The sequence below is a fragment of the Cetorhinus maximus genome, chromosome 11 (assembly GCF_964194155.1).
Source record: "Cetorhinus maximus chromosome 11, sCetMax3.hap1.1, whole genome shotgun sequence".
Classification (NCBI taxonomy): Eukaryota; Metazoa; Chordata; class Chondrichthyes; order Lamniformes; family Cetorhinidae; genus Cetorhinus; species Cetorhinus maximus.
The window spans coordinates 124,546,142-124,560,471 of record NC_135889.1 but is presented as its reverse complement, the minus strand read 5'-3'; the positions used below and the strand labels follow the sequence as shown (position 1 = coordinate 124,560,471).

The 14,330-nt window shown below is 43.2% G+C and overlaps 1 protein-coding gene across 2 annotated transcripts in view; it reads left to right on the top strand.

The window, feature by feature from the left end:
* Positions 1-5,120, top strand: part of map3k2 (mitogen-activated protein kinase kinase kinase 2) — a 114,308-nt gene extending 109,188 nt beyond the window's left edge. For both annotated transcript variants that reach the window (XM_078552733.1, XM_078552734.1), the window contains 3 exons: positions 1,082-1,211; positions 3,245-3,422; positions 4,680-5,120. In XM_078552733.1, coding sequence (XP_078408859.1) covers positions 1,082-1,211; positions 3,245-3,422; positions 4,680-4,905 — 534 coding nt within the window. In that variant the 3' untranslated portion in view covers positions 4,906-5,120. The remainder of the gene's footprint in view (positions 1-1,081; positions 1,212-3,244; positions 3,423-4,679) is intronic.
* Positions 5,121-14,330: the final 9,210 nt, after the last annotated feature.

Here is a 14,330-nt window from a genome sequence, read left to right as displayed (position 1 = left end):
TGCGACTTGTAGCTCACCTTCTGACTCCCCAAAGCCTGTCCACCATCTACAAGGCACAAGTCAGGAGCGTGATGGAATAGTCTCCATTTGCCTGGATGAGTGCAGCTCCAACAACACTCAAGAACCTGGACACCATCTGGGACAATGCAGTCTGCTTGTTAGGCATTCCATCCACAAACATTCACTCCCTCCACCACCGATGCGCAGTGGCAGCAGTGTGTACCATCTACAAGATGCACTGCAGTGACTCACCAAGACTCCTTAGCATATCCCAAACCAGGAACATGACCATCTAGAAGGACGAGGGCAACAGGTAGATGGGAACACCACCACCTGGAAGTTCCCCTCCAAGCCACTCACTGTCCTGGCTTGGAAATATATCACCGTTCCTTCACTGTCGCTGGGTCAAAATCCTGGAACTCCCTCCCTAACAGCACTGTGGGTGTTCCTACAACACGTGGACTGCAGTGGGTCAGAAGGCAGCTCACCACCCCCTTCTTGAGAGCAATTAGGGATGGGCAATAAATGCTGGCCCAGCCAACGAAGCCCACATCCCGTGAATGAATTTTTTAAAAAAAGAGAAGTCTTGTTCAGCACGAGGTGAGAGCCAATTTTGCTAGGTAGGAAATAGGCTTTTGGTACTTTTGATTCCTTTAACATTTGTAATGAAAAGGAACTAATATTAATTTATGCTTCAAAAAGTTGTTGAATGAGGTTTTGAACAAGTGATGACTTAGAGTGTTGTAAAATGAAATGACACTATTACACTAAAGTAGCACTCTTATTGTAAAAAGGTAGCACTGACCATTCAACTTACAAAACTCAGATAGAAAGCAGAGAATTTTACTCTGTTTGCCAGCACCATAAGCATATCATACAATTAGTTTGCCTACTATTTTTAACAGGGGGCTGCTAACTTGTAAAAGCAGATCCCAAGCACAAGCATTATTTTTCAGTGCAAGAATTTGAAGTCATATTCAGGAGACCTTGAAGAGATGACCCTAAGGTTTGTAGTCGTTCTAACAGCAGGCTTTTCAAAATTAATGTATTCTCTTTTGTAACGGGCAGTGTTCTTCTGTAGGGTTCAATAAAGGACCAGCTCAAGGCCTATGGTGCACTGACAGAGAACGTGACCCGCAGGTACACTCGGCAGATCCTAGAAGGTGTTTCCTACCTGCACAGTAACATGATTGTGCACAGAGATATAAAAGGTGAGCATGAACGGCAGTTTATGAACCGGAATAAGGTGCAGGGTAGACCTGAGGCTACATAATCCACTGAGACGCCATGTGTTCCAGGGAACTTGCAGGTCCCTAGGCTGCTCTCACAGTCACAGAAACACACCCTAATCCCACACTAACGGCAATACTCAGATGCCAGGAGTAACATTATTACAGTCGTGCCCTAAAAATAAAAGCCAAATATTGAGATTTCTGGAAATCTGAAATAAAAACAGAAGATTGCTGGAAAACAATCGGAAGGTCAGGAAGCATCTGTGTACAACGAATGGGCGTCGACCTGAAATGTTAACTTGGCTTCTCACCACAGATATTGGCTGAGTGGTTTCCGTTATACTAAAAATAAGTATTCACTTCTGCTTGTCTTTGTCTTTCCCAATTTTTAATACTATTAATAGTTCATACATTTTTAAACCTATTTTTTCTGCGCTGTTTTGGCTATTCAACTAGATCATGGCTGACATTCTACCTCAACCCCATTTTCCCACACTATCCATATCCCTTGATGTCTTTAATATCTAAAATCTATTGATCTCTGTTTTGAGCATGCTCCATGACTAAGCCCCTACAACCCCCTGGTGTAGAGAATTCCAAGGATTCACCAGCCTTTGAGTGAAGAAATTCCTCCTCATCTCGGTCCTAAATGCCTGTCCCTTACTCTCAGAGTGTGTTCTCTGGTTCTAGACCCCCTTGGCCAAGGGAAACATCCATCCTGCATCTACCCTGTCGAACCTGTAAGAATTTTGTTTGCTTCAATGAGATCACCCCCCTTCTCCTAACTTCTAGTGAATGTAGGCCCAGTCTCCTTAATCACTGCTCATAGGACAATCCCAGGAATCAGTTTGGTGAACCTTTGTTGCACTGGCTGTATGGCAAGTGTATCTTTCCTTAGGTGAGGAGACCAAAACTGTACACACTACTCCAGGCGCGGTCTCACCGAGGCTCTATATAATTGCAGCAAGACATTTTAACTCCTGTACTCAAATCCTCTTGCAATAAAGGCTAACATACCATTTGCCTTCCTAATTGTTTGCTGCACCTGCATGTTAGCTTTGAGTGACTCATAAACAAGGATGCACAGGTCCCTTTGGATGTCAACATCTCTCAAAATCTCACCATTTAAGAAATAGTCTGCACCTGTGTTCCTCCTTCCAAGTTATATTCCATCTGCCACGTTCTTGTCCACACACTAAGCCTGTCCAAATCCCCTTGAAGCCTCATTGCATCCTCCTCACAACTCACATTCCCACTTACTTTTGTGTCATCAGCAAACTTGGAAATATTACATTTGATTCCCATATTGATATAGGTTGTGAATAGCTGGGGCCCAAGCACTGTCCCTTGCAGTACCACACTAGTCACAGCCCACCAACCTGAGAATTACCTGTTTATACCCACACTCTGTTTTCTGTCTGTTAACCAAGTCTCAATTTCCAAGTATATTTCCCAATCCCATGTGCTCTAATTTTGTTTACTAACCTCGTGTGGAGATATTACGTTTGGAACCCAGTCCCACTGAAGAGTTAGAGGGCGTGGAGCAGGTGGCAATGGAAAATCTTTGCAGCGGATCTTGCTTGTCTTGTCCTATATTGAAATTAGTTTAATTTTGGTCCAGTCTCATGGTGGCTGTGCTGGTGTAAATGTGGTTTTCCCACACTACATGGTGGGCAGCACAACAAAAGCAGGCAGGCAGCCTCACTTAGCAACAGCCCCCCTCCTAATTCCAAGTCGTTGCATCCGGAATCTCGTTAGCAGAGAAATCGCACTTTAACCAGCTGATTGAAACCGACTTTACCTGAAATTAGCTGAACCCTTTAAATATCTAAAATACAGGGCAAGCACTTACTGGATTGCTTGGATTAATCAGCCTACTTAATAGGATATAAGTGGCGAATTTGCCATTATTTTAGGATTTAGTTACAACGGCAGCCGCTGTTTGCTGGGTATAGGCAGCTTGCAGTGATTGGTGTGGAAACTGGATTAAAATGGTGTGTTTTGTTTTATAGGAGCGAACATTTTACGGGATTCTGCCGGTAATGTTAAACTGGGAGATTTTGGTGCCAGTAGAAGGTTGCAGACAATCTGTCTATCGGGAACGGGCATGAAGTCAGTCACTGGCACACCGTACTGGATGAGCCCAGAAGTGATCAGTGGTGAAGGTTATGGCAGAAAAGCAGATATCTGGTAAGTTGCAAGACCTGAAAAATGGGGAGATACCTTTATGAATGAGAGCAATCATACCAAACGTTAAGAGTGGGGAAAGTTTGATTCCTGGCCTGGGCTGAATTAGCCAGGCTTGGGGTTCCTACTCCTGCATTAAGGCTCACGTATTCTCGGGGGTAGGCAATCAGTTACTTGACTTTCTTTAGGAAGCAGCAGCAGTTGGATCTGTCCCCACCCCCAAACCCCCCCACCAATCTACACTCCACAACACAACTCCCGGGTTCTACAGGGCTTTCTATCCCTTTCCACTTTATCTGTCACACTTGGCCATTGCAGGTCAACCTTGAGATTGATTAAGTAATAACTGACCTGTGTGCAGTGGTTTACTGCTGGAAAACCCTAAGTGACTACGGGGTATACATTTTAGGAGACTCCTTTTCTTCTTCTTTCTGAGCCACACTTTAATAAACCTTTGCCCCTTATAAGTTTAGGTCTCACAACTTGAAGGTACAGTCTCAGGCCAGACCAATGGATCAGAGGAACACTGATGACTCTGGTACATTGGGCTTACCACTCTCACAATTCACGTAAGCTATTTCAATACTATTCATGGTCTGTCTGTGTTTCCCCATCCTATATACAATACTTTGCGTTTATCTACATTTAACTTTTAGCCTCCACCAACCCACCGATGGTTTTTTTTTTCCAATTTGCTCTGGAATTTCTGAGTCGAGTCTTCCAATTCCAATGCTCCTCTCAATTTGGTAGAATCAGATTTGACCACATTGCATTGAGTTCTGAGCCCACTTCAATTCACACAATCATAAAGCGCAAGAGGAGGCCATTTGGCCCACAGTGCCTAATTAGCCCCATTCCCCTGCTGTTTCCTATAGCCCTGCAAACCTTTTATTTCAAGTATTTAATTTTTTCTTAGAAACAAGAATTAAAAGTAAGACCAGGAGGTCTGTCCTTGATCTACCTTTGATTATAGGCACCACAGTTTGTTTCAGATTGACTCCCCAGTGTCCAGCAAATCTGTCATAATAATTATCAGTGCCTCAAAGGACTCCTCTCTATAGTCTCTGTCAGTACTTGGGGATAACTACCATCTATCCTGGGGATTTTTTATTTTGAGTCTGGGTCTCTTGATCAAGATTTCGGTCTCATTACTGTCAGGAGTTGTTACTCTTACTTAGCTTTGTTTGAGGAGGATGTGATTTGTTTTCTGAACAGCAGTCCTGGCTATTGCTATTGGTTTTGCCTCTTTGCATTTTGCAGGAGTGTTGCTTGCACGGTTGTGGAGATGCTCACTGAGAAGCCCCCTTGGGCTGAGTTTGAAGCCATGGCAGCCATATTCAAGATCGCCACTCAGCCGACGAACCCTCAGCTGCCACCTCACGTGTCAGACCACAGTCGGGACTTTTTGAAGAAGATATTTGTGGAGGTGAAGCAGAGGCCGTCAGCAGAGGAACTGTTGCGCCACACCTTTGTGCACTATCACTAGCAACTAACCTCAACATCTGATGCATTTATTTTCTATCTGATTGCACTTTTTCAATGTATAATTTTGGTGATTCTAGGTGTTTCCTAGGTTGTAATTTATACTTAAATTTGTATTTATAATGAAATTTTTTTGCATTCTCACAAAGGGAATGTTCAGAAGGTTTTTTACAGTGTATTCACACAGTACTCTGATGTCCTTCAAGGTAAAGCACTTTATTACATAATTCATTCCTGATTATTCATCGCCTGATAGAGTGGCAGGTCCTAACCCCCCCTCCCCCCTTAGAAATAAGAATTCATTTGTCATTTGTAAGTAGCAGAGACTGAGCCTCCCTAAATGTGTAGAACCTGCAGTGTGTTATACAAGAGACTGTTATGCAAGTCATTTCAGCAAAGGTATCCTGTTGCAGAATATCTACCATGGTGTTTTCATATAACCTAAAGCCAAGAAGCTCTGCAGGTCTGCTGTTAGGGCGCTGTCACACCATAGAACCCCAAATTATCAGGACAGAGGTATAGTCGGACTGTGTAACCCAAAGTAACCATCAATTCCTCCTCCTTCAACATCCACATAGGCATATAAGCCATGGTCTAGATGAGCAGTGGGGAGAGCCACTGTTTTGGTAAGAGTTTGGTATCAGCCAGGGGTCACAGGGTCTGGTATTTCTCACTTGTGTTTGCTGCATGAGGACCCTGCCCTGGAAATGTTTGTCAGTTTTCTTCCTCCTGTTATTGGCAGTGCCTGCTGCCATCACTGCACGAGGCCTGTGTGTTATTGGTCTTTACTATGTGTGCTCTGTGTGTATCTTTGCCGTTGGGCCCTTTTGAGTGGGTATCTAGACAAAGAGAGATGTTTGCTTCAGGCAGACACCAGATCCAGTTTGTCTGCCTGCAAGTGGTATGTGTGCATTTCTGCAGCACTGTCTTAGGCTGAGTGCCATTGAAGACATTTCTCTTGCTAAAATGGGCATCATTATATGGAATTGCAGCTTTCATAGTAAACTGATGCTGACATCCTCAACTTGGGCCTGCAGTCCAGAAATTTTACTCCCAGCCATGGCTAGCAGGGTGGTCCTGAGCTCCTAAAAGCTTCATGTTTAAGACATTATCTGAGCTTAATTAATCTCAGGAATTTACAGTGCTAAAACAAACCAAACCATGCTTCCCTATTTTCAAACAAGGTATCATTTGATTCATGTTGACAGATCCCTAGTTTTTCTTTTGTAGATGGAATTAAGGCCATCTTCCAACTTAGGTGTTTGTTTTTGTTTTTCAGTAATGCCTTAGTCCTCCCCTTGGAAGCAATTTCCGCCATTAGATGCTAGCAGACCCATCTGGCCATTGCATTCTGTGCTCTGTGAGGCTTCCACTGCTATCTGCTTGTTGCTACGCTTTCATTGGTGAGACGACCATCGGCACAAGTGGTTCAAGTAGAAGGCCCCCAACCACCTCAGGGCAGCTAGGGATGGCCAAGCCAATCCTGAGAACAGTTTATAAAAGGCCATTTACATGCTTCTACAAAACAGTATTCTAGATCTGACGACACTAACTCAACACCGGTTTGGTAGTTCAGTGCCCCAGGGTCAGCCTCAATTCAGCCATTGGGCTGCCCACCTCCAATTTCCTGGCTCAATGTATCAGTATGTGGAGGTTGAACAAAGAAGGAAGAATATTTGATGAACTAGTTTAGATATGGTATTCCCATTATTGAAATGCAGTTCAACCTTTGCATCTAACATTGCCTTCCTGTCCTAGAGCTTCCTAAATTTCAGCCCATTCAAAATTATGCTGCATCCCTTCGTGGTCTCACACTTCCCCATCTCTTGTTACATCTCCCAGCCTTACACTCTTCCGAGATCTCTGTGACCCTCCGATTCTGGCCTGTTCTGTATCCCTGATTTTAAATTGCTCCCCCATTGGTAGCCATGCTTCAGCTGCCTGGGTCCCAAGCTCTGGAATTCCCTTCCTAAAACCTCACCGACTTTCCCTCTCTCTGCTCCTTTAAAACTCTCAGTTTGGTTGCCTGCCCTAATGTCGCCTTATGTGGCTCGGTGTCAAATTTTATTTGATAATCACGCCTGTGAAGCGCCTTGGGATGTTCAAGATGCTATATAAATGCAAATTGTTGTGGACTATACCCTTCAATGTGCTGTATCGACCTGGCTTTATTGCCACTGCCTCTCAAAAGAACTGTATTTCATCCTCAGAACATGCTCCCCCCCCATTCCATTTGGATGAGTGTCTATTCGTGTCGATGTGAAGGTGAGACTACTTTCCAAGAATGGGAAAGACCAACCAAATAAACACAGTCTGATCCAGGTGTACAGGCAGGCCATTTAATTTTTGGTCATTTTAGTGCAGAGCGGCACTAAGCATCACGGCTTAAAGATACCATATAGGCTTGCAGTACAGATGTTAATTGTATTCCCCTGTCTAATTGGATGTCCTGCCAACACTGAACATTGTTGACCATTGTAGGTGGCCAAATAGCGAATGTATGTAGATTTAATTCATTAATGCTGTAAACACACAGCAGTCAATCAATATCTGAAAGAGAAAAACAGGTTGATATTTCAACGGGATTTTCTTTTCCCAACACTTGGTTAATCCAGTCAGTTTGCCAAAATCTGGTTGGCATCCGTTCTAAACCAAATGAGGTGAGAGATCCTGTGATCGTGTATTAGACCTAAGATCTAAGCCTGGCCAGGACAGGAATGTCTGAGGAGAGGGGTCAATAGCTTTACTTGGGCACTGGCAACCAGGGCTGCTTGTAACCATATTTCCTGAACAAATTGTGCTGTATGTGATCTGTGTTAAAGGAAGATAATTCCTGGTACCTATTGTCAATTGTTAATCCTTGCATAGTACGTACTCAGTAAGCTATCCTAATTTGCCTAAAGTGTTGAATCGTCTTTTATCTCCCTCACCCTCTGCCAGTTAGAAATAATGCTTTGAATGAGCAAAGTCAGATAAGAGGTTTAAGATGCGCCACCACAAGGGTCCTTGATAATTCAGTCAGTGCTACACTGACATATTTGCCTTTATGACTAACATTCTCGGTCTTAATGAAAGTGAAGAGATGCCTACTGTGACACCAATACTTCTGGCAACAGACTGTTTAGATGAGTCAAAAACACCCGTCTTTCATTGCCTGAAACATTTGACCAGGAGGGGGTCAGTTTTAACCAAAGGTGCCCCATTGAGCAACTGACAGGATCAGCTGCAGCTCTGGTTTAAAACCAGCCTGATTTTACCCCCAGAATCAGCGAAGAGCAGTATTGCTTGGCGGGAATAAAGCCAACATTCCACCTGAACCTTGGGGGTTCCCACCTGGCAGGTTTGGTTAAAAAAAAGTGACCCCGAGCTCATTGTGTAGCAGCTTCCTCAGGAGTTTTAATATCTCCAGCCTCAGTGAAGACCATTTTGGCCCCTGCCCCTAGCCAGGGCTCCCATATTGCTGATTGATGTTTGGCAGTGTTAACGGTCCAGAGACTAAGTAATGGGCTCTTTCGTGCATTATCACCATGAGATTAATTAAGACCTGGTCAATTACAAGCTGTCTGAAAAGATTAGTCTGATTTGTTATGGCCCCTAGTTAATAAATAGCGAGGGTGTTACTTGCTGCAAGTGGCATTTACGTGGATTTGGTTGGTTTTGAGGATAAGTGTACCATTTGTTGCTGGACTCTGGCTGCTACAGTCCGAGCAGTGAACAAGATGTCCGATATTCCCGACTCATTATCATGGGCCCTTTTTGGAAGGCCACCCATTGAAACATGACCTAATTCCCTATTCAAGCAGCGGATATTAACTCCGTTTACGAAATCTGAAATTGAGCACTGGCTTCACAATAAAGTACAGATGTTAAACTTTATATTTGCAGTTGGGAGATTCTAACAAAAATAATGATTAAAAAAACGAGCTTGTCTCAAAAGAAATCATTGTGGGCGATCCCTTCTCAATTCTATACAAGGTCAAAGACCTGCAACTTACGCCCGAACAGCACTGTGCGTGTGCCTACACCACATGGATTGTTGCAATTCAGGGAGGCGGCTCACCACAACCTTCTCCAGGGTAATTAGGGCCTTGCCAGTGATGCTCACATCCCAGGAAAGAATTGAAAAAACCAATTCTTTATACCACTGAATCAGTTTTGAAGAATTGATCATTCAGTATGTAGGAGTAGTTGCAATCAAAACCCAATCTAAAGTTAATGCAGGAATTATTTTTATATCTTTATTTATGTTGTGGATTAACAAGGTGAGGGATATCAGCACTGTGGAGTTGAACACTTTGTTTCAGCTGTCAAGTGTCAGTATCAAACACTCCCAGGGCAGGTACTGCATTGTGTTAGACACAGAGTAAAGCTCCCTCTACACTGCCCCCGTCAAACACTCCCAGGGCAGGTACAGCACAGGGTTAGATACAGAGTAAGGCTCCCTCTACACTGTCCCCATCAAACACTGCCAGGACAAGTACAGCATGGGGTTAGATACAGAGTAAAGCTCCCTCTACACTGTCCCCATCAAACACTCCCAGGACAGGTACAGCACGGGGTTAGATAAGGAGTAAAGCTTTCTCTGCTATGCCCTACCTCATTCCCAACCCCAGAGGAGCAATTCTTATTGCACTAGTATGACCCATTTCCATTCCCGCAGCAGTTATACTGAAGGATTTCATTAGTTAATGCTGAATTAGGAGCAGCTTTATACTTTGAGTCCTGCTTACAGTAACCCAGTTGAAAGTGCCCAGAACCCTTTCTTACTCGCTCTGCCATGCCATTAGTCCACATTGGATTTACAGCCAGTCTGCCATACAGTCTCTGAAAAGTAAATCAGTATAATTATGTAAATTGGTGAAAGTCAAAGGAGTTCAAAATTATTTAAGTCTTTTTGCCCAATTGTTGGTGGTGACAAATAATTAAAGGTACTAAATATAGCTGAGAGTGCACCCATGTTCAGCGACTCAGCTTCTCAAGGTGCAGATGTCATTTGCTTTCCATGTTGAATATTTATTAGAGAGGTATATATTCTGCTCACATTAGGGAAACTAGGCATTCTGGTAGCTGCAGCAGAATTGCAAATGAAACTGGTTAACATGGTTAACATCATCTGTGTGGTACAGTGGCATTTTGAGAAAGGAGCCTGGGACTACAGGTACCTTTTTCGGAAGTTTTACTTTTGTATTTCCGAAAGCGAGACTAGAGTCTGATATTCAGCACGTTTGTATAGCATCTGTCACGGTTTAGGATGCCCCAAAGCTCTTTACAATTTTTGAAGCATAGCCACTGTTGTGTGAAAAGCAGCAGCTGACTTGTGTACATCAAACTGCCACAAACAACAGTGTGATACTTACCAGTTCATCTGTTTAATGGTGTGAGTTGAAGTCATTTGGACCTATATCTTGGAGAAGACCGGCTATAGATCTGGATTCCTCGGAGAAAAGAAGGTTGAGAGGAGACTTGATCAAGGTATTCAAGATCCTGAGGGGTATGCAGGGTAAATAGTGAGAAACTGGTCCCACTCAAGGGAACATCATGAATTAAAGGGCACAGGTTCAACATAATTGGCAAAAGGGAGTAAATGTGATGAGAGGAAAATTTTTTTCACCCAGAGGGTGGTTGGAGTCTGGAACAAACTTCCTGAAAAGGTGGTGGAGGCAGGTTCGATTGAGGTAATCATAGGGAATTAGATTGCTACCTGGAAAGAGAGAATGTGCAAGGTTACGGGGATAAGGCAGGGGAGTGGGACTAGGTAGAATGCTCTTTCAGAGAGCCAGTGCAGACTCAATGGGCCGAATGGCCTCCTTCTGCGCGATAAAGATACTGTGATTATTGACCTGCAGCTTGGCTAAGGAACAAAGTGAGCTTTAATTGTGGCGAAGGTGAACTCCTACTACTCTCACTCTCCACCCCCCCCCCCCGACTCCCAGGTCCGGTAACTAACTGTAGGTACTGTTCTATAGGGGTTCTCTGTGACTTGCTGTGAGTTAGTGTTAGCATATTGCAACCTTATCTGCAGTAAAGGTGAATAGATCTTTTTTCCGATGTCACCTTGTTAAGATCATAATGCCTCAGCAACTGGCCAGTGCTGCAGGTCCAAAGGTATTGCTGCCTCCAACTTAAGTGCTTTTGGGTGTTGATCAAAGTAAAAGTGGCCTCAGGAATCTGCCACTAAAACCCTAAGGTGCGAAACTGCAAGTGGGAGCTAGGTCCCCACTGAAACTAATTGTGACCGGTGCCCAGGATTAATTATTGAACTTTGGCACCGGTGGTGTCTAAAAGTTTGTGCCAATCTTCACGTGTTTTAGAGTGACAGGGAAGTGCATTGTCGATTTATTTTATGTACAAGCAATCTGCCAATGATAGAATTGATTTCAAGGCCAATTACATTGGGGAGAAATTTCAACTTTGTGGGAGTGAGGGGCAGGGACATGTTTGGGGGAGAGGGTCTGACCTGTTCTAGGTCAGATCTATTAGACATGACATGTGATTTTCCTTCTTTGTTGAAGGTGGTGGAAAGGGTAATTGGGCAGGTGTATAACAGGCGGCACATCACTCTTCCCACATTATGCCTCCCCCCGGGGTACATTTCCCTTCCTCCCTGCCACTTGGCCTGTCACAGTCCTGCTCAGTACTTCCCTAACCTCTGTCTATGTAACTGATGCCATTATGACTGTGTAAATGGTACTGGCAAGGTTTTTACTGGGTGTACACGATTTTATGTCTATATGACAGAGCTCAGTGAAACTCTTGCAATTAGTGTAAAAGGGTTATGTATAATTCCCTTGTATAATTTTGTAGTTAAGGAAGTCTTTGGCGTCATCAGTTACTTGTATTGCTGCATTTTAAAAATAATTTGAAGCTGTATTTTATGAAGTGGTACGATCAAATTGTTTTGATTTGTTTCCACCTCTGTAGTAAACGGTACTGAGATTCACAATGCCTCCGATTGTATCAGACCCATTGGCCTTAAAGATTGTGCTGTGGGAGTATAGGGCGGAGGGAGAGGACATTACCTATTCTATGGAGGGGCCGGATGGTTATTGCTTATGATGTAATTGAGGTGGGTTGTGGAGAGAGGGTCTCCTTTGCTCAATATTTCAGTGACCAGGGCAATTTTCCCCCTTCTCCCTATCAGATATCCTGGTTCTTACTGGATTTCTTTGAATTGCTTCCTACAAACCCCTCTTTTCCACATCATGTTTAATTCAAACATTTAATTTTTAAAGCGTGTTAGAAAATGGCACTTTGTTTGGTGGCTGAGAGGACAAAGTTTGGACCCAGCACCAATTGGAGATGTAGTGTGAATCTGGTACATATTTCCAGGGAGAGGGTGGGAGATCATATCCAATTTGGGAGGCCATTAAGTCAATGCAACAGAACAATATATATACATATATATATATATATATATATGTGTCTGCGTGTGTAGAAATTACTGAGTGATCCACATAAAAGTGATTAATGGCTGTTTAAACGCCTCTGTCAAATTAACGGAGAAAGGAATTTGAGACGAGCTGTTGTTTTAGGATGAGGACATTGCTTACAGTAATTCCGTCGTCGGGTTTTTTTAATTCAGAGTGGACACAGGTTTTGCCTCATGAGCATGGAAATAGAAGTCCGGCTCTTCCAAATGCTTTTCCATTGACAAGGCGCTCGGACAGATGAGATGGTCCACATACAGGGTGGTAATGAACGCACTGTATGACCAACTGTCAAACGCCACTCTGTTTAAACTCCGTTTACGGTGAAGAGCCAGACTCCTTTGCTGGTTGAACATTATGACTGTATTACATTTCTTAATTGTACAGGTGTATAATATGTTTTATTTGTAATGATTCCCGATGTATTTACTTTCACTGCTTTTATTGGTTCTTTGTACCTATTGTAAAAGAAAGCCATGTTTATATTTGGTTTGTTACCAATAATCTTGTTTCTATGAAATCTGTATATTGGTGGTACGCATTCTTGTTGCAATCCGATTCTGCATGAGTTCAGTGGGACTAGTACACAAGAGATTGCCTTTTATGTTAGTCCGTGCTATTGGTCAAAGTGTGCAGGCTACTGCTCTAAACTGGAACCCTGACAGGGTTAAGGAGAGTCCACGGTATTTAGCACTTTGCAGAGCATTAATAAAACTATTTATTTCACAGTTCCGTTCATTTGATCTCTGTTAATTCTTTTAAACCCAAGCTTTTAACAATTGTTTATTGATTTGAATACAACTTTACAGGGTGAGCAGCTGGGAATTTGGTAAATGAGGAAATCTTATTATAGTTTTGACTGCAGTTAGTATTTAACTAAAAATTACTGTTTAAGTTTAAATTTCTTCCAGTCTTGAGCAAGTATGAACAAGCCCTCTACCTGAGAGCAGCTGTGTTTAGTTAATTAGGTAGTTAGCTTAATCTCTAATTTCTAGCAGATCTGACTCATCGTAATCTCAGCTGGTATAAATGCAAGGTGACTTACACTGAGTGCAACTTTACAGAGTGAGCAGCTGGGAGTTTGGTGAATGAGAGAGTTCGGGGAAGAAGGCAAGGAGGTGCTGTTTTCTTTTTCTACATTTCTCAGCCTTCATTATTTGGTTGGTTCTTCAGTACAGAGGAATGGGACCAACATCCTTGTGGGGAGGTTTGCTAGTGCTGTTGGGGAAGGTTTAAACTAACTTGGCAGGGGGATGGGATCCTGAGAGGAGGTTCGGCAGGGGGAGCTGCACAGCCAAAATTAGAAGAGAGAGCAAGTGAGTCTGGAAGGCATAGAAATTGTAGGCCAGTTAAGGCACAAGGGAGTTTGGCAAGGTTGGATGGTATTTATTTTAATGCAAGGAGTCTGACGAATAAGGCAAATGAGTTGAGGACACAAATTAACACATGGGAGTATGATGCCATTGCTGTCACAGAGACATGGTTGAGAGATGGGCAGGATTGGCAGCTCAATATTCCAGGATATAGGGTCTTCAGGCGAGACAGGGAAGGAGGAAAAAGAGCAGGGGTTATCACAATATTGATCAAGGAATCAATTACAGCAGTAAGGAGGGATGACATCTTAGAAGGCTCCTCAAATGAAGCCATATGGGTAGAACTTAAAAACAAAAAAGGAGCAATCACATTGCTGGGAGTGTACTATAGGCCCCCAAACAGTCAGAGAAATAGAAGAGCAGATATGTAGGCAAATTTCAGAGTCGTGTAAAAATAGTGTAGTAATAGTGGGGGATTTCAACATCCCCAATGTTAACTGGGTTAGTTATAGTGTGATAGGTTTAAAGGGAGTGGAATTCTTAAAATGCATCCAGGAGAGCTTTTTAAGCCAGTATGTAGAAGGCCCTAAAAAAGAGGGGGCAGTCCTGGACTTGATTTTAGGAAATGAAGCCGGACAAGTGCTAGAGGTATCAGTGGGGGAGCATTTTGCAGATGGTGATCATAACTC